Below are 20,617 nucleotides of genomic sequence, written 5' to 3'. Positions count from 1 at the left end.
TGGATAAGAAAGGTGTTTCAGCACAGGTGCTGGCAATCATACATTAAGAGGGAAGTCCAGGAGCAGAGCATTGTGTCCCTCCTGGAGAGGGTCATGTTGGGAGGTATGGAAGTGGGTCATATGTAAGTGACCACCCTCTGTTGATTTCAGGTGTCAAATTTGTGGCCCAAGACTGGCTAAACCTTGCAAAACTAAATTTTCAGAATAAGAAGCTGGAGCTCGAATAAGAAGTGAATAAGAAGCTGGGCGAATAATAAGGTAACTTCAGCCTCGTCTATGAGTCAGAGATAGATAACCCGGGGCACTGCGTGTTCTACTATTATTTTCAACAGCTCCTGGGAACCATAAATATGTATCTGTGTCTGTGAGACTTTCCATAGCCCATCCCACAGGCATAGCCACTGCCCCGGCAGCTCCATCACTGTGACAGTGCGATTCGAAACTGAAAGTGTCTGCAGCAGCGCCGTAAACAGAACTTGGCGTTTCTCACTGGTGAGACGGGACAGCTATCGCAGCGACTTGTGTGCGACTCTGCTGGCCCATGTCCTCCGCGGGGGTCTGCGCTTTCTGCCGCCAGCGTCATGCAAACGCAAGGACCGGGCAGATGCTGAGGACGGCTGACGGCGAGATCACGGCCCACTACAACTGCACGGTAAGGCGCTACATGCCTGTGCTGCCGGTGACAGCCAGCGCTTCTCTATGTGCGAGATACTCCGACCACACTGCGCCTGACGCGCACATGATAAGTCTCTCACCCCCATAGCCGCTACTGTGCCCCAGATCATGTGCCGCCCATACAGAGACCGGGCACAGGCCAGGAATGTACTGGCGATCTGATTATGTGAAGTATTTCTTATATCTTCCAAGCACGTTTCTAGTGCTGTTTATATTTACAGTATCTGCAGCAACACGGTTGAGCTTATATTATACATTATACAATCCCTGTATAGCCTATCCTACTTATTGAATAAAAGCAAAATGGGGGGAATTAAGTTCTGGGCGAAGGGTTTGAATTGCCGTTTAAATTCCAGCAGCACCCCATCTCGCACTGTTAGCCCGGCCAAATGCCAAATTTGCACAAAATACCCCCTACCCTATGGGTCAGCCAAGACTTTTGTGTGAGATCAGGTTTCTGTACAGCTGGCTGGGTGTGGTTTGGAAGGTAGATGGTAATACCCCTTTCAGACTGACAAAAAATTCCCGGCTTATTGCACATGAACGTGCATCAACCCGGGAAATTGCTCAGTGTGAAAGGGTACAGGATCAATATCCCAGGACGAGCGTCCCGGTATTTCATCCCAGGTCTCAACCAGGGTTGAATCTGGGATTGTCCCGGGATGCAGTGCAGTGTGAACGGATATGCCGGGTCAGGGCGACCCGGCACCCGTTCTCTGCATAGGAGGAGGCGGTGCTTGGAGATGATTGTTTCCAAGCACCGCCTCCGGTGCCATCAGCGGTGATGTCACCAACCCGGCAATATGCCGGGTCGGGCCGCAAGTCTGAAGGGGTCTCAAGCCGGGTCGCACCTGGGAAGCACCCGTGTACACATTCCCGGGTGCGACACGGCTATTGTCAGTCTGAAAGGGGTATTACTAGGTCGACCACTAGTGGTTGACAGTAACTAGGTCGACAGTGTCTAGGTTGACAGGTCAAAAGGTCGACATGAGTTTTTTATGTTTTTTTGGTGTAGTTTTCTCCGTACAGTGACCGGGAACCCCAATTAGTGCACCTACTTCGCTCGCCATGCTTCGGGCAAGGTTACTATTACCAGTCGTAGTCCGCGTGGATCGTTAAGTATGAAAAAGATCAAAAAAAAGGGGGGGAAAATTGTGAAAAAATCATGTCGACCTGGAGACCATGCCTGATGCGGCCATGTGAATGGATTTACCTGTAATTGAATTCTGCCCTAAATGTGAAAATTACTAATATAAGATATCGGCACATGTGGGACTGGATTTTTGCATTTGTTTTTCACTGCATATTGAAGCATGACATGTTATATTTGCTAAACATTCAGTATGTATATATTTTTATGTTGTCCCAAGCAGTTCCCCTTTATTATTTAGTGTAGCTGCTGTCTTCATATTGACTGTAGTAGAGGGTCTCTATATATTATGTTTGTGTATGTAACATTATTGTTAGGTAGCAGGCAGAGGGTGGGATCCCCTCCGCGCTGCTGCCCAGAGTCACTGATTGGCTGGGAGCAGAGAACATCAGTGATGACTTGTTCCCAGACTGTCCATGTCCAGGAGAAGCAGCATCACTCCCCTGGCCGTCACTTGTGTATGGAGTAAGATACAGAGCAAGTTACGTGCTTGAGTTTATCCTATGCAATACAGCAGGGAACCCTTATAGCCACTGTATACAGACTTAACTCTATTTATTGGCAGAACCTATGGTTGTTGGTATAGGTATCAGTGGTGTACGATAGAGGTCAGTCCACAAAGTAGATTCATTAACCACTCAACCTAGTTAATTTATGGAATAACACAGGTTAAACAGTAACATAGAATTTGACGGCAGATAAGAACCACTTTGCCAATCTAGTCTGCCCCTTTTTTTATCTTTTAGGTAATCTCAACACTTTTTGATCCTTAGTTCTTTGTAAGGATATTCATATGCCTATCCCAAGCATGTTTAAATTGCTCTACAGTCTTAAGGGGGGTACACACAGATAGATCCATGCTTAAATTCTAAGCAATCTGACTAGATTTCTTAGAAGTTAAGCACAGATCTCTCCGTGTGTATATCCCACAGCGATAGTGTTGCGCGGCCCTGCGCTTCACTATCGCTGGTACTAGATTGTGCCTGCGTACACAATCTAGCACATCGCTTATTTCACCGTTGGGTGAAATGAGGCTCCTCTTCGCTCAGCACACATCGTGGTGTGTGCTGAGCAGGGGAGAGATGGGTGTTGAGCAGTCTGTGCTAGACCCCGTGTGTCCTGGCTTTTAGCCTCTGATTGGAGGAGATTTCACTTATCCATTGCCCTTTCTGTAAAGTAATTTTTCCTTAAATTTCCCCTGAATATACGTTCCTTCAGTTTCAGTATGCAAGTGTGCACAGTACATTGGGCTCTATTCAAGACGTTAAACTTCACATAAAAAAATGCGGGTGTTTCTGCATTTTTAACCTGACCCTGCTGTTCATCAGAGGGTTACCGGACAAGATAATTTCATTATTTGCTCCGTTAACACCATCTAGCTGAGCATCACACAGTAGGGAGCAATCCATTGCTCTCTATAGTGGTTTAACGTTTTATGATATTCGGCAAACATTAAAACGTCAAACTGTCACAAACTGAGTTTGTTTGTGAACCTGGACTAGTACTGGACACTGGGTTCGGTCTTGAGCACAGTGGACAGAATCGGGCTGGCTTAATGAATGATCTGCTCATCCAGACATGGCAGTCAGGCAGTATACTCTATGAGGAAAGGTGACCAGCTACGGGTACTGGAACACTGGTGGTGGAAGCCAGCAGTGCAATGGGTAGCTGGGTTGTCGCCTAATGGAGAGTCACGTGAGAATTGGTGAGTTGACGGAATGCTGGGAGGATCAACAATGCAGGAAAGTCACAAATCACTGGCTGGAACCAGTGTGATAGCTGTCGACGTAGCGGAGGACGTTGGCAACGCCTGCAGACGAAGCAGAGGACGTCGGCAACGCCTGCAGACGAAGCAGAGGACGTCGGCAACGCCTGCAGACGAAGCAGAGGATGTCGGCAACGCTGGTTTCCAGATGCTGGGCAGCTGAGGTAACGCAATAGGAAGTTCATATGCTGTGCAGTGTCGGCACTGCTGGTTTCACAGTAGCTGTGAATCGGTAGTTCTGCACAATGGATACTGCAATGTAGTAGACAGCAGTAGCAGGTTTTCCGGACACAACAGTGCGCTACCTTGCGCAGAGATGAACTGGAAGCTGGCAAGAACTAGCAGAGTCTCTAAAGCTGCTAGGGGTATAGGATTGTTCTTCTGGATCACTGTTGGACTTCCAGTGAGTCTGGAGATGCCAGGATGTAGTGTCAGCAATAGCCCTTTAAATCATCCAGGGAGTCAGGCAGTGCAGGGAATGGTAACTTGTACCAAGTCTATTACTACTGTAGCAGGAGATTCTGGAGCTCATTCCAGGCTGAGAGACACCAAAGCACTGACAGCTTGCTAATGCTGAGACCTGGAACTTATCTCCAGTGCTTACTGCTGAGTGGATGAGTGGCTCACATGATGCGGAAGTGAATCCGGATTGGCTCCTGGAAGATCAGGTGACTGGAGGCTGTCATGTCGATGTCCATAGCTGGTTTTAGAGGGAACTCCGGCTTAGTGTGTGTGAATAGACCATAGGTCTGCAAACTCTGTCCTCATTACCCCACACAGTGCATGTTTTGGAGGTAACCCAGCAGGTGCACAGGTGTATTAATTACTCAAAGACACATTTTAAAAGGTCCGCAGGTGGAGTTAATTATTTCACTTGTGATTCTGTGAGGAGTCCTGCAAAACATGCGCTGTGTGGGGTAATGAAGACCAAGTTTGCAGACCTATGGAAGAGACAGACCGTAATGGCTGCAGGTCCTGAGAGCACAGGGAGGTGTGTCTGGTGACCACTGGACTTGTGTATGCTGGCACGGAAGTATAGGACAGCATGAAGAATCCTCAATGATTGCTGTGCAGACACACCATGCAGACACTTGCTGAGTTCAGAATTCACACAGAAGGTAATCAATACAGATGCAGCTCGTTTGCAGAGAGTGAACTCAGCACACTGGGAACTCACGGAGCTGGTGAGCTGTTTGCACCAGCCAGCAGAAAACATGAAGATTACAGGACTGATGGCAGAGGTAAGTCACCAAATGATATGATTTTAGTCAGGATTGTGCACAAACTTCCCGATAAAAATATACTTTATATAACGCCATTTCAGAATAATAATTTTGTAATTACATTAGTCTTCTTTTGAATTTGTATGTTACAAATTGTATTCTGATTTTGTTTTTGCAAATTTTGTCACTGTTTTTTTGTTTTAACTGTTTATAAAAGTAAGTAAAAAATTCATATATAAAAAAATACTGTAACAATACTGTAACAAGGCTTAAAAATCACAAACAGTATGAGCCTGAATCAAAGTTAAAGCAAATAATTAAAAAAGGAGCAAACAAGCATTTTCCTCCTAGATGCAAGATATATGTAATACTTTTTTTTTTTTTTAATATATATATGCCAGTATAACATTGGCTGATTTTGCATGTACTAAACAAATACTGAGCTTTGTTTATACACTAACATTTGAATATAAGAAACAACTTTATTTCCCTTCACACATTTCAAATCTGCCCCATCTGCAGTGCAAATTGGTTTTAATTCGATGCAAATCCTTTTTTTTTGTTTTTTTTTTTGGTCCCCTTTTTTTTAAACTTTATTCGCTGGGGTTTTGCCTAGACGCAAAAGGCTGTTTGGTCTTTCTGGGTTACACTTTTGTTGTAATGTGATGAAGAATTACTGTCAAAAGTAAAACGTAACATTTATTGCTGTCTATTAAAATTTCTGAACGATCAAAAACTGTATATCATTCTAAATGCAATAAAAAAATTATTATTAAATTATTTCATATGTGACTCCCAGTGTTTCTTCCTATGATGATTTGTGTGTGTATATATAGTCAATATCTAATATGTTACACATCATAACATGAAGAAGATACTTGAGAGTAAATAATCACGGTGACACTGATCAAAGCGAAAATCTCAAATATTTTGTTCTCTTTTCCCAACATTATTATTATTTATTATTATCCTTTATTTATATGGCGCCACAAGGGTTCCGGAGCGCCCAATTACAGAGTACATAAATAATCAAACAGGAAAAACAGCAACTTACAGTTGATGACAGTATAGGACAAGTACAGGGTAAATAAACATAGTTACATCAGCAGATGACACTGGAATAAGTATCAGGTGGCAGAAGACTGCTGGATGTGGTACAGTTGAACATTATTAAAGTAAGACAAAGGATAAGCACATGAGGGAAGAGGGCCCTGCTCGTGAGAGCTTACAATCTAAAGCAGGCATGTCCAAACTGCGGCCCTCCAGCTGTTGTGAAACTACATATCCCAGCATGCCCTGACACAGTTTTGCTGTCAGAGAATGATAAAGCTGTGTCAGGGCATGCTGGGATGTGTAGTTTCTCAACAGCTGGAGGGCCGCAGTTTGGACATGCCTGATCTAAAGACATTAAGACATTAATTAGAATATTATTGAAGAGAACAAAAAATGGGCTGTTCCTCTCACAAGCCAACAAGCCATTAACTGTTGGTACTTTTTTCTTATTCTGTTTTTCTGTTGGTATGTGATCAAATCTGACGTTTAACTGAATTGGTTTTCTTCCTGGTGCATTATCAGGCACCTCACGATTGTCCTGGCAGACACTGAATGGAGTGCACTGGCTCAGCACATCTATTCGGATACTGAGTCCCACGGAACCCCCGGCGGGCACCGCCAACGGCTGTATATATCCCCAGCATTCAAAAGTGCGGAAACCTTTCAATATAACTTTGTTAATTTAATTGGCATATATGCAATATGACCATATGGATTTAGATGTTATTTGTTTTTGCATAGCGCACTTTTTCCAAACCAGATCGTGGGATATTGGTATTATTCAAAAACACAATAGATGGAATTAAGGGGCTGAACCACATATAGTGATATCCCCAGCATATATTTTCAGATTTACCTGTTGGTATATACTCTTATGTGATTGATTATACACACCAATCATACGGTATTCATTAGGATATATATATCATCTTTCAATACAATTTTCTTTTTCAGTCACATTTCTAGAACAAAGAGGATTGTACAGCCTGCTGATTTATATCTACGAACCTTTTTATTTCAGGCAAACTATCTATGTTTCTGTGGCTGAGTGTTACAATTACTCTTCTTCCACTTGCTGATTATGTATCGGTGTCACCGTTGGTAAAAATAGTCTGTTGTTTTGGATTTGTTACTGTTGCAGGCTAGCTATATGTAACAATTGCAACTGGGAAAGTGTACTTTGTCTATTTTTCAGGCAAAACCACTTATGTTTTTCTCTGCAGCTGACTATTGCAATGACCATTTCTCACCTGTTGAATATGTGCTGGTTACATTTATAAGAGACATAGCCTGCTGTCGTGATTATTATTTTTTTTAAAATTACATAGCAGATAAACTGTTTGTATGTAATAATTGTAACTTTTGAGAGGTTCAATTACTTTATAGCTGATTGCCACAATTACAATACTCATAATTAAGGACCATTTTCCTGCACAAACTTAAACAGTGGTGGAATCATTTCAAACGGAGATATACAGTGGATGGCTGTAATCAGGATCCTGCAATACTACTATTTTTTTTTTCTCTGTTTCAATCACATTTCTGTGACAGAGAGGATTGCATAGCCTGTTGATGCATATTTATGTACTACTCTATTCCAAGCAAGCTATCCGTGTCCCTCACTGTGGTTGATTATTACAATTATTCTCCTTTTACCTGTTGAATATGTATCAGTTCCACTGTCGGGGAAACATAGCCTGCTGTTTATATTTGTTAATGTTGCAATTGCTACATATAAATAGCTGACCTGCAACTTGGAGATTGTACTTGTCTTATTGCAGGCAAAACCTCCTATGTTCTTCTCCACGGCTGATTATCACAATTACCACCTTTTACCTGCTGAATAGATGTCGACTACATTTATGAGACACATAACCTGCTGTTCTGAGTTTTCACGATAGCAGATTAACTATTGGTATGTGACAATTGCAACGTGATCCTTTTAGGTTAACTTTTAATGAGATCATTTTCATTTTCTGATCCTCTTTGTCTACGTCTCCTGACTTTCACACTCTCTCATCCAATATAAGGTTGTACTCTGCAATGTCGATGTAGATAACAAAGACTTCTCATTGGACAGCAGAAGTGTAGTGCTTTTCTTTTTTTCCCTACTATCCTATTTGGGATTGCTTCCTGTCCCATTACCTTCATCACACACTCTCTCATCCCATACGGGTAAGCATAGGCGATCAATAGTGACGCTCATTGATTATCTGCAGTCATACCACTCTGGATATGCTCAATCTCATCTGATCTTGGAAGCCAAGCAGTGTTGGGCCTGATCAGTACCGGAAAGGGGGGCCTTCTGGGAATATCAGGTATTGTAGAACAATGGCCCTCATTCCGAGTTGTTCGCTCGGTATTTTTCATCGCATCGCAGTGAAAATCCGCTTAGTACGCATGCGCAATGTTCGCACTGCGACTGCGCCAAGTAACTTTACTATGAAGAAAGTATTTTTACTCACGGCTTTTTCTTCGCTCCGGCGATCGTAATGTGATTGACAGGAAATGGGTGTTACTGGGCGGAAACACGGCGTTTCAGGGGCGTGTGGCTGAAAACGCTACAGTTTCCGGAAAAAACGCAGGAGTGGCCGGGGAAACGGTGGGAGTGCCTGGGCGAACGCTGGGTGTGTTTGTGACGTCAACCAGGAACGACAAGCACTGAAATGATCGCACAGGCAGAGTAAGTCTGGAGCTACTCAGAAACTGCTAAGTAGTTAGTAATCGCAATATTGCGAATACATCGGTCGCAATTTTAAGAAGCTAAGATTCACTCCCAGTAGGCGGCGGCTTAGCGTGTGTAACTCTGCTAAATTCGCCTTGCGACCGATCAACTCGGAATGAGGGCCAATATACAAGCTGAACTATTATTAATACCTGGGAAAGCAGAAGTGTACTATACTTCTTTCAATACCAAGGACTTTGGCGCATACACACCCTCTCATTGCTCATTCGATGGCAATAGATGAGTAAAAGCAGAAGTGTCTGGTATTCTTTCCGATTCTCATTTTGACTATTTTTTTTCTCAAGATACCAATTCAGTTAAACGTCAGATTTGATCACATACCAACCGAAAAACAGAATAAGAAAAAGTACCAACAGTTAATGACGTGGGACTTAGGAGGGGAACGGCACAACCTCTTGAAGGGTTAATGGCCCCGTTCCCTGCTGACAGGACACTAGCTTCTGAGGGAACTATTTGCAAGCCCCACCACGGCGAACGTACATTCTGCAGCATGCCGCCACCCCTAACGGAGCCAGAAGAAAGAAGAGTGGTGAGTACTATGCTGGCGTCCCGGTTAGTAAGTTGACTGCCCTTATGGCGGCATGAGGGTACAGAGACACGCGGCTTCTAACTGGGGTGGATTGCGTCTCCAGACTCGGTACACAACTGCGTCTCGGTACACTGTACACAGTACCCACACTGACAAACAAAGCCTTAAAATGGTTCTGTCTCCATTTAAGCACAAATTACCTCAGCCAGTATAAAAAAAAGCTGAAAGACCGCACGCCATTGAAGGGGGCGAGGCTTCACTATGAGAAGATCCACCAGCGCCATTTTCCTTCTGCAGTGGACACAGACGCTGACTGACAGGGAAGCGCAGCTCCTCCGGTGTGACTCCAGATTACCTAAGCAGTACCAGGGTGTCATAGTAGGGGTGGAGCGATTATAAGTATACTAAATCCCTAATCTGAGTGCTTAGTCTGCGATCCGGCTAAACTTGGCATTAGTAATAAGGGCGCGGTGTGCTGGCTCCAAATACCTCTGTGTTTCGCTGGAAGGGCTCTTTGTGGGTTAATTGTGTTTTTAACCTTTCCTGTGTGTGTGTGCCGTCACATTTACAATATGTCAGGCAAAGAGTGTGTTTTGTGTACGGCAGAGTGTTCCTCTTCCCAAGGGAGCTCACTACTATGCACTCAGTGTAGTGCACCTTCTCAGGCTAGCTGGGCTGAACCAGTGTGGCTGGATTCCCTCAAAGGAATGATTTCTAATATCTCTAATAAATTGTCCCGCAATGAGAAAGAGACGCAATACTTAAGACAGTCTGTGGATGAGATTATGAACATAGACTCTGTCCCCAAACAAGTTTCTCAGTCCCTTGCCATTTGTCCACAAAATGAACTCTGGCCCATATCCTGCAGTCTGACTCTGACGCTGAGGAGTCAGACATGGAGGAGGGGGAGGTGGATTCAGAAGGGGGGGAGGGGGATGCTGCTCTGTCACAGGGAATGCAGGCTCTTATAGAAGTTATCAGGGATGTGCTGCAAATTCCTGATAAGGTGACAGAGGAGTGTGAGGAATCTTACTTTAATCTTAAAAAAAAAAAAAAAGTCCTCTGTCACTTTTCCTGTGTCAAAGGAATTGAACACCCTGTTTGAAGAACCGTGGGTTAATCCTGATAACAAATTTCATATTCCTAAAAGGTTACTCTCTCATCTTTTTCTTTTCCTCCCTGAGGATAGGGAAAAATGGAAAAGTCCACCGATAGTGGATGCATCCGTATCCAGGTTGTCACGGAAGATTGTGTTACCCGTCCCTGGTGCAGCCAGAAAGACACAGCTGATTGTAGATTGAGACTACACTCAAATCCTTGTACACAGCTGCTGGGGTGGCTCAGAGACCCACTATAACATGTGCGTGGATTACTAAAGCCATTGCTAAATGGTCGGGTAACCTTATTGAAGGGTTGGATTCCTTATCTAGGGGGGAGATTGGGTTGCTCCTACAACATATACAGGATTCTGCGAACTTTATGGTGGAAACCATAAAAGAAGTAGGTTTGCTTAATGCACGCACTACTGCTATGGCAGTATCAGCACGCAGAGGCTTATGGTTACATCAGTGGACTGTGGACTCCAGGAAAGGCGTGGAAGGCCTACCCTTCACAGGAGAGGCCTTATTTGGAGATGAACTGGACAAATTGATCTCCACACCTACTGCGGGTAAGTCCTCATATCTTCCTTCTGCAGCTCCCCCAACCAGGAAGACCTTACTCGGGATCTACCCTCAGGGCTGGCTCCAGGCATGTTCGAATAGAGCGGCCGCGCAGGGCGCCACCCTTAATGGGGGCCGCACGCTGGCGCCGCCATATTCGAACCTGGAGCCGGCCCTGTGCAGAATTGGCCCGGCCGTGACCTCTTGTGTGCGATATGCGCGCTGTGCGGTGCCGGTGTCTAACGTCAGACACCGGCAGCGCGCATAGCGCACACAAGCGCTTTGGAGGCCGCCCGGACCCACACCCGCCCACCCGCACCCGGACCCGGAACTGCACCCGCCCGCACTCGGACAGCAGTACTCCTCCCCATCCCAGCACCGCAGGTATTTGGGGGTGGGGGGCACATTTATGGATGGCACTGTGGGGGCATTTATCTGGCACTGTGGGGTCACATCTGCACTGTGGGGGAATTTATCTGGCACTGTGGGGGCATTTATCTGGCACTGTGGGGGCATTTATCTGGCACTGTGGGGGCATATCTGCACTGTGGGGGCATTTATCTGGCACTGTGGGGGCATTTATCTGGCACTGTGGGGGCATTTCTGTATCTGGCACTGTGGGGGCATTTCTGGCACTGTGGGGGCATTTCTGGCACTGTAGGGGCATTTCTGTATCTGGCACTGTGGGGTCATTTATGTATCTGGAACTGTGGGGACATATCTGGCACTGTGGGGGCATTTCTGTATCTGGCACTGTGGGGGCATTTATGTATCTGGAACTGTGGGGACATATCTGGCACTCTGGGGGCATTTATGTATCTGGCACTGTGGGGGCATTTATGGCACTGTGGGGGCATTTATGTATCTGGCACTGTGGGGGCATTTATGGCACTGTGGGAGAATTTCTGTATCTGGCACTGCTGGGGGGGCATGTCATGTGTAGCTGGCACGGCTGGTGAGCATATCATGTAGTGTTCCCGCTAGGCGTCTGTGGCTAGGCAATGACTCTCAGTGCTCTGCCTGGCGCAAAGTGTCTAACGTGCTCTGCCTGGCGCAAAGTGTCTAGGAGGTTCTACCTGGTGCAGTGTGTATTAACTGCACTACTGTGTGGTGTAATGCGAATTGCCACTATTATGTGGCCACGCACCTTTCCCACGAAGCAACACCCCTAAATTTTTGCTGCGCGCCTTCGGCGCGCACTGTCCATGCTTTCCCGTGTAGGTAGATGGGCACCAAGCATTACAGTATGTACATCATTTTGCCCTCCTAACTTAAAAATGTGCCCTCCCTGTGATCAGCACCCTGCCCTAAAAAGTGAACACTATCATGTGTAGCTGGCACTGCTGGGGGGCATATTGTGTGTAGCTGGCACTGCTGGGGGGCATGTCATGTGTAGCTGGCACTGATGGGGGGCATATCATGTCTATCTGGCACTGCACATTATGTGTATCTGACACTATACTGGAGACATTGTGTGTAAGGAACCCTACTGTGGCTGTTATGTGTAAGGCTGCTAATTGTGTGCGTAGAGGGGGTGTGAAAATATATTTATTTATAGTCTAATAATATGACGTTATGAGACCACGCCCACTTTTCCAGGGGCCACGCCCACTTTTCATGGAGCGCGCGCCTACGGCGCACACATAGGGGTGGTGGGGGGGGGGGCTTTTACATGTTCTCGCTCAGGGTACTAGTAGGCCTGGAACCGGCCCTGCCTACCCTACAGTCCTTTCAGACTGCCAAGTTTAAGGGCAAAGTCAGAGGATCTTCTACTGTCAACAGAGGCACTAGAGGTAAACCATGTAAACCAGCAACTGCCGGTTCTCAGGAACAGCGCTCCAGTTCTGCTTCCTCAAACCCTTCTTGACGGTGGGCTGCGTGGCCTGGAAGACTTGCAGGTGGGAGCCCGACTAAGAAATTTCAGTCACATCTAGACAGCATCATGCCAGGATCCCTGGGTCCTAGATCTTATTTCCCAGGGCTACAGACTGGAGTTCAAGGAGCTCCCGCCTCATAGATTCTTCAAATCAGGCTTACCAGCTTCACAAGAGGCAAGTATAACCTTAGAGGATGCCATTCAAAAACTGGTACAGACTCGGATCATTGTTCCAGTTCCACCTCATCTGCAAAACAAGGGGTACTATTCCAGTTTGTAGTACCGAAACCGGACGGTTTGGTGAGACCGATTTTGAATCTAAAATCGTTGAACCCATACTTACGAGTGTTCAAATTCAAGATGGAGTCTCTGAGAGCAGTGATCTTAGGTCTGGAGAAGGAGGAATTTGTAGTGTCTCTGGATATCAAGGATGCATACCTTCACATTCCAATCTGGCCGCCTCACTAGGCTTATCTATGTTTTACACTACAGGACTGTCACTACTGGTTCCAGGCCCTGCTATTTGGTCTCTCCACGGCACCGAGGGTGTTCACCAAGGTGATGGCAGAGATGATGTTTCTCCTTCGCAAGCAGGAAGTGAACATAATTCCGTACCTGGACGATCTTCTGATAAAGGCACCGTCCAGGGAGAGATTGTTGAGCAGCATTAGTCTCACAACCAAACTACTCCTGGATCACAGGTGGATTCTAAAACTCCTGAAATCTTATTTAGAGCCAACTCGGAGGCTCCCATTTCTGGGAATGATACTGGACACATAGTCGCAAAATTTTCTTCTATTGGAAAGGGCATTGGTAATCCAGTCGATTGGTTCGGGCTGTCCTGAAGCCAACCCGGATATCTGTGCATCTATGCATTCGCATTCTGGGGAAAATGGTGGCCTCTTACGAGGCGCTTCAGTTTGGAAGGTTTCATGCAAGGCACTTCCAGCTGGATCTGTTGGACAAATGGTCCGGATCGCATCTTGACAGACAGATCCTCTGGTGCGTGTGACCAAAGGCCAGGATTTCCCTTCTGTCGTGGCTACAGACTTCTCACCTAATCGAGGGGTGAAGGGTCGGGATTCAGAATTTGATTCTGCTAACCACATACGCAATCCTCAGAGGTTGGGGAGCGGTCACCCAGGGGGTGCAGTTTCAAGGAAGATGGTCAAATCAGGAATTCGTCCTTCCAATCAACATTCTGGAACTCGGGGCTGTATACAACACCCTTCTGCAGGCTTCATATCTTCTTCAAGATCGGGCCATTCAGGTTCAGTCGAACAATGTGACGGCAGTAACGTACATAAACAGACAGGGAGGAACGAGAAGCAGAGCAGTGATGTCAGAGGTATCAAGAATTCTCCTCTGGGCAGAAAAACACACCGCGGCGTTGTCGGCGGTCTTCATTCTGGGAGTAGACACCTGGGAAGCAGACTTCCTCAGCAGACACGACCTGCACCCGGGAAAGTGGGGCCTTCACCCGGAGATGTTCAGGTGCTTGACACGTCGATGGGCATGTCCACAAATCGACATGATGGCCTCTCATCTCAACAAGAAGCTCAGGCAGTATTGTTCGAGGTCGAGAGACCCACAGGCAGTGGCAGTGGATGCTCTGACAACTCCATGGGTCTATCAGATGGTGTACGTGTTCCCTCCACTTCCGCTGATCTCAAGAATTCTGAAAAGAATAAAAAGGGAAAAAGTTCAAGCAATTCTCATTGCTCCGGATTGGCCAAGAAGGGCCTGGTACGCGGACCTTCTGGAGATGCTCCTAGAAGATCCGTGGCCTCTACCTCTTCACGAGGATCTCCTGCAAGAGGGGCCGTTCGTTTATCAAGACTTAACACAGCTACGTTTGACGGCATGGAAGTTGAACGGTTGATTCTAGCCATGAGAGAGATTTCTGACAAGGTTATCTCGACTAAGATCCAAGCCAGGAAGGGGGTAATGTCTAAACATTACCACCGTATTTGGAAGAAATATGTCTCTTGGTGTGAGAGCAGAAAATATTCTGCGATGGAATTTCACCTGGGTCGCTTCCTGCTTTTTCTGCAGTCGGGTGTGGATGTGGGCCTACGTCTGGGATCCATAAAAGTCCAGATTTCGTCCTTGTCTGTTTTCTTTCAGAAACCATTGGCGTCTCTTCCTGAGATCCAGATGTTCATGAAAGGGGTTCTGCACATCCAGCCTTCCTTTGTGCCTCCCACGGCACCTTGGGATCTCAGTTTGGTGCTGCAGTTCCTCCAATCGGACTGGTTTGAACCGTTACAGGAGGTAGATGTAAAATATCTTACGTGGAAAACCGTCACACTGTTGGCCTTTGCTTCTGCAAGACGTGTGTCGGAGCTGGGGGCATTGTCTCGCAGGAGCCCCTATTTAATCTTCCATGAGGACAGAGCTGAACTCAGGACACGTCAGCAATTTCTTCCTAAGGTGCTGTTGGCATTTCACATCAACCAACCAATTGTGGTTCCGGTTGTAACCGACACCTCTGTTTCTTCAGTCTTTGGATGTTGTGAGGGCTTTGAAGGTGTATGTGAAGAGAACAGCTTGTCACAGGAAATCGGACTCACTGTTTGTTCTTTACGATCCTAACAAGATTGGGTTTCCTGCTTCAGAGCAGTCAATTGCGCGCTGGATCAGGCTCACTATCCTGCATGCTTATTCCACGGCAGGATTGCCGGTTCCTAAATCTGTACAGGCCCACTCGATTAGGTCGGTGGGTTCTTCTTGGGCGGCTGCCCGCGGTGTCTCTGCTTTACAGCTCTGCCGAGCAGCTACTTGGTCAGGTTCGAACACGTTTGCAAAGTTCTACAAGTTCGATACTTTGGCCTCTGAGGACCTTCAGTTTGGTCAATCAGTTCTGCAGGAACATCAGCACTCTCCCACCCAATTTGGGAGCTTTGGTACTTCCCCATGGTACTAAATGGGTCCACTAGTATCCTCTAGGACGTAAGAGAAATTAGAAATCCTTTTCTCGTAGTCCGTAGAGGATACTGGGCACCCACCCAGTGCTTCGTTAGTCCTGCACTGTTACTTGGTTAAGTATTGTTGTTTGGTTCAGCTGTTGCTGTTCCTGTTTCAAGTTTGGTTAGCATAGCTTTCCTCTGTTTTGTGTGTGCTGGTTCGGAATCTCACCACTATCTTTTTATATCCTCCTCTCAAATTATGTCCGTCTCCTCGGGCACAGTTTCCTAGACTGAGTCTGGTAGGAGGGGCATAGAGGGAGGAGCCAGCCCACACTATCAAATTCTTAAAGTGCTCATGGCTCATAGTGGACCCGTCTATACCGCCATGGTACTAAATGGAACCCCAGTATCCTCTACGGACTACGAGAAAAGGATTTACCGGTAGGTAATTTAAAATCCTATTTTTTCTGAACTAATTTCTGGGAGCACCGCCAACCATGTAATAACTGTATTACGAACCGAAGGGTTAATCTAACATTTTGATGTTGGCTTGATACATGATTTTATCTATGATCTAACACTTCTTAATCCAATCCTTTTTTTTTTCTTACCTCCCAACTCTGAATACAGCCTATTGTGTACAGAGTGGTACTGTTATTAGCAGCCACCCATTAAGCAGTTACTTTAAAAAATTCCACTCCTAAGGGGATGAAAAGGGGTCAAATGTTCTGCCCAGCAAACCTTTGCCCAATTTAAACCGGACACATCAGGTTGTTGTTGTTGTTATATTTTATATGGTGGCAGCGTATTCTGCATTGCCTTTCTTTACATGCTCTGCCATGGGGTTGGATACAGTATCCTGGCTGACGGCATACTGCCAGCCATAATACTGTCAGAGAGCGCATCAAGTACCCTTGCGGGATTGCTGCGCTCGCCATACTTCAGGCCAGGTGGTGCACTTTGCTCGCTATGTGTTCTATTCTCACTTGGGTGGTGACATGGATCCACCACCTGAGTGGGAATATGGTGTGGGGGGTACTCGGTATTTCATCCGCTGGCATTTTACCGGCTCTCTGGATTTCAGTGTCTGAATCCCGACAGCCGGTATATTTACTACATCAGCTGCCTTGAGCTGTTCCCACAGTATTGGCATTGTATACTGACAGCACAGGAATCAGGAAAGATTCAGGAAATAACAGTTGAGTGCATGAAATGGAACATAAAAGTGGTTATTTTGAATCGGACGCAGAGAAAGTTTTACCTCTGCACATGCGTCTCGATGGTCACCATTGGGGACACAGATTGATACTGCATGGAGATGCATGCAATTTCAGTGGGCACTTGTGTGTGGTAACTGGGGATGGAAGCTAACAGGTGCAGGCATAAGGGTGCAGTGTCCAATAGTGCAGCCGGTGGTTTGCCTATAGTGTGTGTTTGTATGCACATCCGTGGATTCGTCCTGCTGTTGGCGAGTGGCACAATAGGATGCACAATGCCATGGCTTTAACCAGGGGCGGATTGGGATGGAAAACCAGCCCGGGAAATTTATGGAAGCAGCCCTAATGGGAGTGTGGTCTGATGAGGGGGCGGGATCCCTCCTCATAGAGTCTGATTGTACGCAACTGCGCCCTTCCTTGCGTCTTTTGCGTAAGATGTGTCTGAGACCAGGGGCAGATTTGGGAACTAAAAGTGTCCCTGTAAAATTTTGTAGAAGTGGCCTGACATGGGCAGCACAAGAGGTATGGGCAGCATCACTGGATGGCAGAGTTACTGTACTGCAGAGATGGAATAACAATGAATGGGGACAATGCAGTGTACGGAGTGCGGTGGGCTGCCTGTCATGTGGCGGGTGGGGCCACATAACACACAAAACAGGCCCCAAAGACACGTCAGCCTACCAGGAATCTTCCTGGTGAGCTCTATGGCCAATCCACCCCTGGCTTTAACATAAAGTCACAGCCGCTACTGCAACTACGTCCACCATTGAATCACCCCCAGAAAGTCAGATTTATAATGGGCATCAGTCTTGGTACAGCTACATATGTGTACTGCAAATACATAAAAATATAACTTTCCCCCAGGAGCTGGTGTAAGAACTGTCTGTTTTTTTCCAGCTCTTCTCACCTAAAGTGGTTTCAGCAAAGTCAGACTCGGAAGATGACTTCGGAGGATTTGATATTGAAACTGTGAAAAAGGAGATAAAAAGGGCAAACAAACTGGTAAGAACTTATTAATGTGCTATGTATTACATCTGCATACAGGTCATAGATCATGCTGGTAGGACCTAGCTGAAATGAGTTTAAACCACTTGGGAATAAATAGGAGGGGTGCTGGGCCAGAGTGCAGTCACAGCCTTCAAACTGCTAAACAAAAAGTTATTCACAAGGGTTCAATGTATTCTGTCACCGGTTTGAAAGCCGACATTCATCATGTCAATATGGTCATAAAGTTGACATGTTCAACACATCAACATTGGCCATGCCAACACTGAGCACGTCGACATTGATGGAATGTTGACATGCTAACCCTAATGTGGCAGCTGCAGCTAGTGTGCCGGTGGTTGCAGCTAATGTTGCAAAACTGCGGTTGTGGCAGTAACTATGTCCCTATTCCTAAACCTAATGTCTGCATTTCACTTGTTGTTATTTATGATGTCGACATTGTGACCATGTTAACGTTTTGCATATGCTGACATTTTGTGACCATTAACATGATAACTGCATCCCAATCACAATAACACACATTTACATATTACACTATATATACAACCTTATGTTTATTTTTCCAGCGAGGTACACTGGTATTCCACAGGGAATAACATTGGGGTGTAGAGTTGGATCTTGATCCGAGGCACCAACAGGCTAAAGCTTTGACTGTTCCCAGGATGCACTGCCCGCCTCCTCTATATCCCCGCCTCCAGACACAGGAGCTCAGTTTGTAAGTTGGTGCCTGCAGTGCACAGGGAGGGCTGCGCTAGGCAGCCCTGAAAAGAGCTTTTCTGACAAGATAGAAGACTTCAAGGGCCGCAGCATAGGCACTTGGTGCTCTATGTCATACTGACATATCGTGCTGCGGCTCCCTCCCCTCCCGCAACGACGCTGTATACTCCCATGCCCTGGTTACCGGGTACTTACAGCGGAGGCGCTCTGGTCTCATCAGGCACACATACCTCTGCTGCTCTCCTGGATCGCGTGGCCGCACGATAGGGAGGAGGTAAGAGGGTCCCCCAGGCGGGACCCGCTGAAATCGTGATGCGGTCTCCGGAGATGGACCGCACCGCTGGCATGGACACTGTGGCCATGCAGGGATCCCACTATATCCACCAGGGCAAGGAGCACAGGTCGGTTTTACTAAAATCCGTTTAGTACAGGCTCCATAGTGCCCGGTGGTGAAGTCCAGCAGAGGGGATAAGGTTCTGACCTGTAGCCCCTCCCCCAGCCCCAGGCGCCACGTTTCACAGGATATACTGTTTGGTATTTTTCTCTGTGTTTATATCAGTCACCTTATACAACTTAAATCCTCTGTTTGTGATCTGCATTGCAATCACACGCCACAGGTTTTTTTTTGTCATGTACTGTGTCTGGCTATATTGTACTGTTACGCCCTAGAGCTACATTCTCCAATAATGTCTGCGTCACAGGGCGGGAGATCCGTGGCTGATCCTGCGTCATGCAGTGCTGACGCCGCAGATTTATCTGAGGAAAATATTCCAGCTGAGGGTCCAGGTATTGGGGGTTCTGTACCCCTCAGTCAGCCTGCAGCATCGGTGGCAAACAAAGACCCACCATGGGCTGCTTTTTCTAATTTACTTACTACGCTAGTAATGAGACTTGCGCCCCCTGTGGGACCTCCTGTGCCTGTACAATCATTGTCCCTGTAGTAAATCCACCATGGGTGGAATCTTTCTCGACTCGGTTACAGCAGTTAAATCAGTCTTTGGTTAAACAAAAGCCTGAGCCTTTCCTCCGAACGACCAAAGGGTCATCTAAGTGGGCCATTTCTTCCTCACAATCCACGCATGTTTCGGATACTTCATCTGATGAAGATGGCGTATATACTGACCCATCAGACACTGATGCAGATGCTTCTGATGGGGAATCTACAACACAGGTGGATGTTCCTGACCTCTTGGAGGCTATCAAAGTAATTCTTCAGATCGATGATGAAACTGAACCTCCAGAAACCTGAGAAGTTCAAACGTCAGAAGGTTACTAAATTAGTTTTGCCACATTCTGACCATTTAGTTGACATGCGTCAGGAATCCTGGGAGTTTCCAGGAAAGAAATTCTCCCAGTCTAAAAAGATTCTAGCTCGTTATCCCCTCTGCAGAGTTAAGTAAAAATTGGGAAACCCCGCCGCCGGTGAACTCGCATGTCGCAAGTCTGGTGGTGTTATCTACTCTGCCTGTCACTACCGTCACCACTCTGAAGGACCAACGGATAAGCGTGTGGAGGGTTGCTTGAAGTCTATTTACACTCTTGTGGGTGCTGTGCATAGACCTACTATAGCGGCTTCTTGGGCTGCAAAAGCTATTGAAGCCTGGGTTCAAGAAGTTGAAGCAGAGCTACTTCTAATTTTTCTGATAATGCCAGACAGTATCTTTCATATATTACCACAGCCTCCCATTACATTCAGGAGGCGGCCTCTGATGCCGGTGTCCTGGCAGCCAAAGCATATACTACGTCCATTCTGGCTCGCTGGATTCTGTGGTTGCGGTCCTGGTCTGTGGATCTGGACTCTATAAAGACCTTGGAGGTGATCTCTTTTAAGGGAAACATCCTTTTTGGGGAATATCTGAACAAGATTGTTGCTGACTTAGCGTCTGCTAAAACTGCATGTCTGCCGAGTACTAATCCTTCATCTCCGAAGGCTAAAAGTACCACCTTTCGTTCCTTTCGACCTCCAAGTAAAGCAACGGGTCAGGCGTAACCGAAACAGGCTTGCACTTCCAAAACCTCTAAGCCCAAACCTAAACGTTCCTGGGCTGCCTGTCAGCCTGCTTCCAAACCAGATAAGCTTGCTGCATGACG

At 46.5% G+C, this 20,617-nt stretch overlaps 1 protein-coding gene and 1 pseudogene across 3 annotated transcripts in view; both read left to right on the top strand.

Moving 5' to 3' along the window:
• The first annotated feature begins 365 nt into the window (after positions 1-365).
• Positions 366-20,617, top strand: part of LOC135006096 (uncharacterized) — a 227,549-nt gene continuing 207,297 nt past the window's right edge. For all 3 annotated transcript variants that reach the window (XM_063951991.1, XM_063951990.1, XM_063951989.1), the window contains exons 1-2: positions 366-652; positions 17,702-17,806. In XM_063951991.1, the coding sequence (XP_063808061.1) occupies positions 542-652; positions 17,702-17,806 (216 nt within the window). In that variant the 5' untranslated portion in view covers positions 366-541. The remainder of the gene's footprint in view (positions 653-17,701; positions 17,807-20,617) is intronic.
• LOC135053292 (5S ribosomal RNA) lies at positions 8,078-8,196 on the top strand (annotated as a pseudogene).

This window comes from Pseudophryne corroboree, chromosome 2 (genome assembly GCF_028390025.1).
Source record: "Pseudophryne corroboree isolate aPseCor3 chromosome 2, aPseCor3.hap2, whole genome shotgun sequence".
NCBI classification, from domain to species: domain Eukaryota; kingdom Metazoa; phylum Chordata; class Amphibia; order Anura; family Myobatrachidae; genus Pseudophryne; species Pseudophryne corroboree.
The sequence above is the reverse complement of the archived record's forward strand: the minus strand, read 5'-3'. Positions and strand labels throughout refer to the sequence as shown.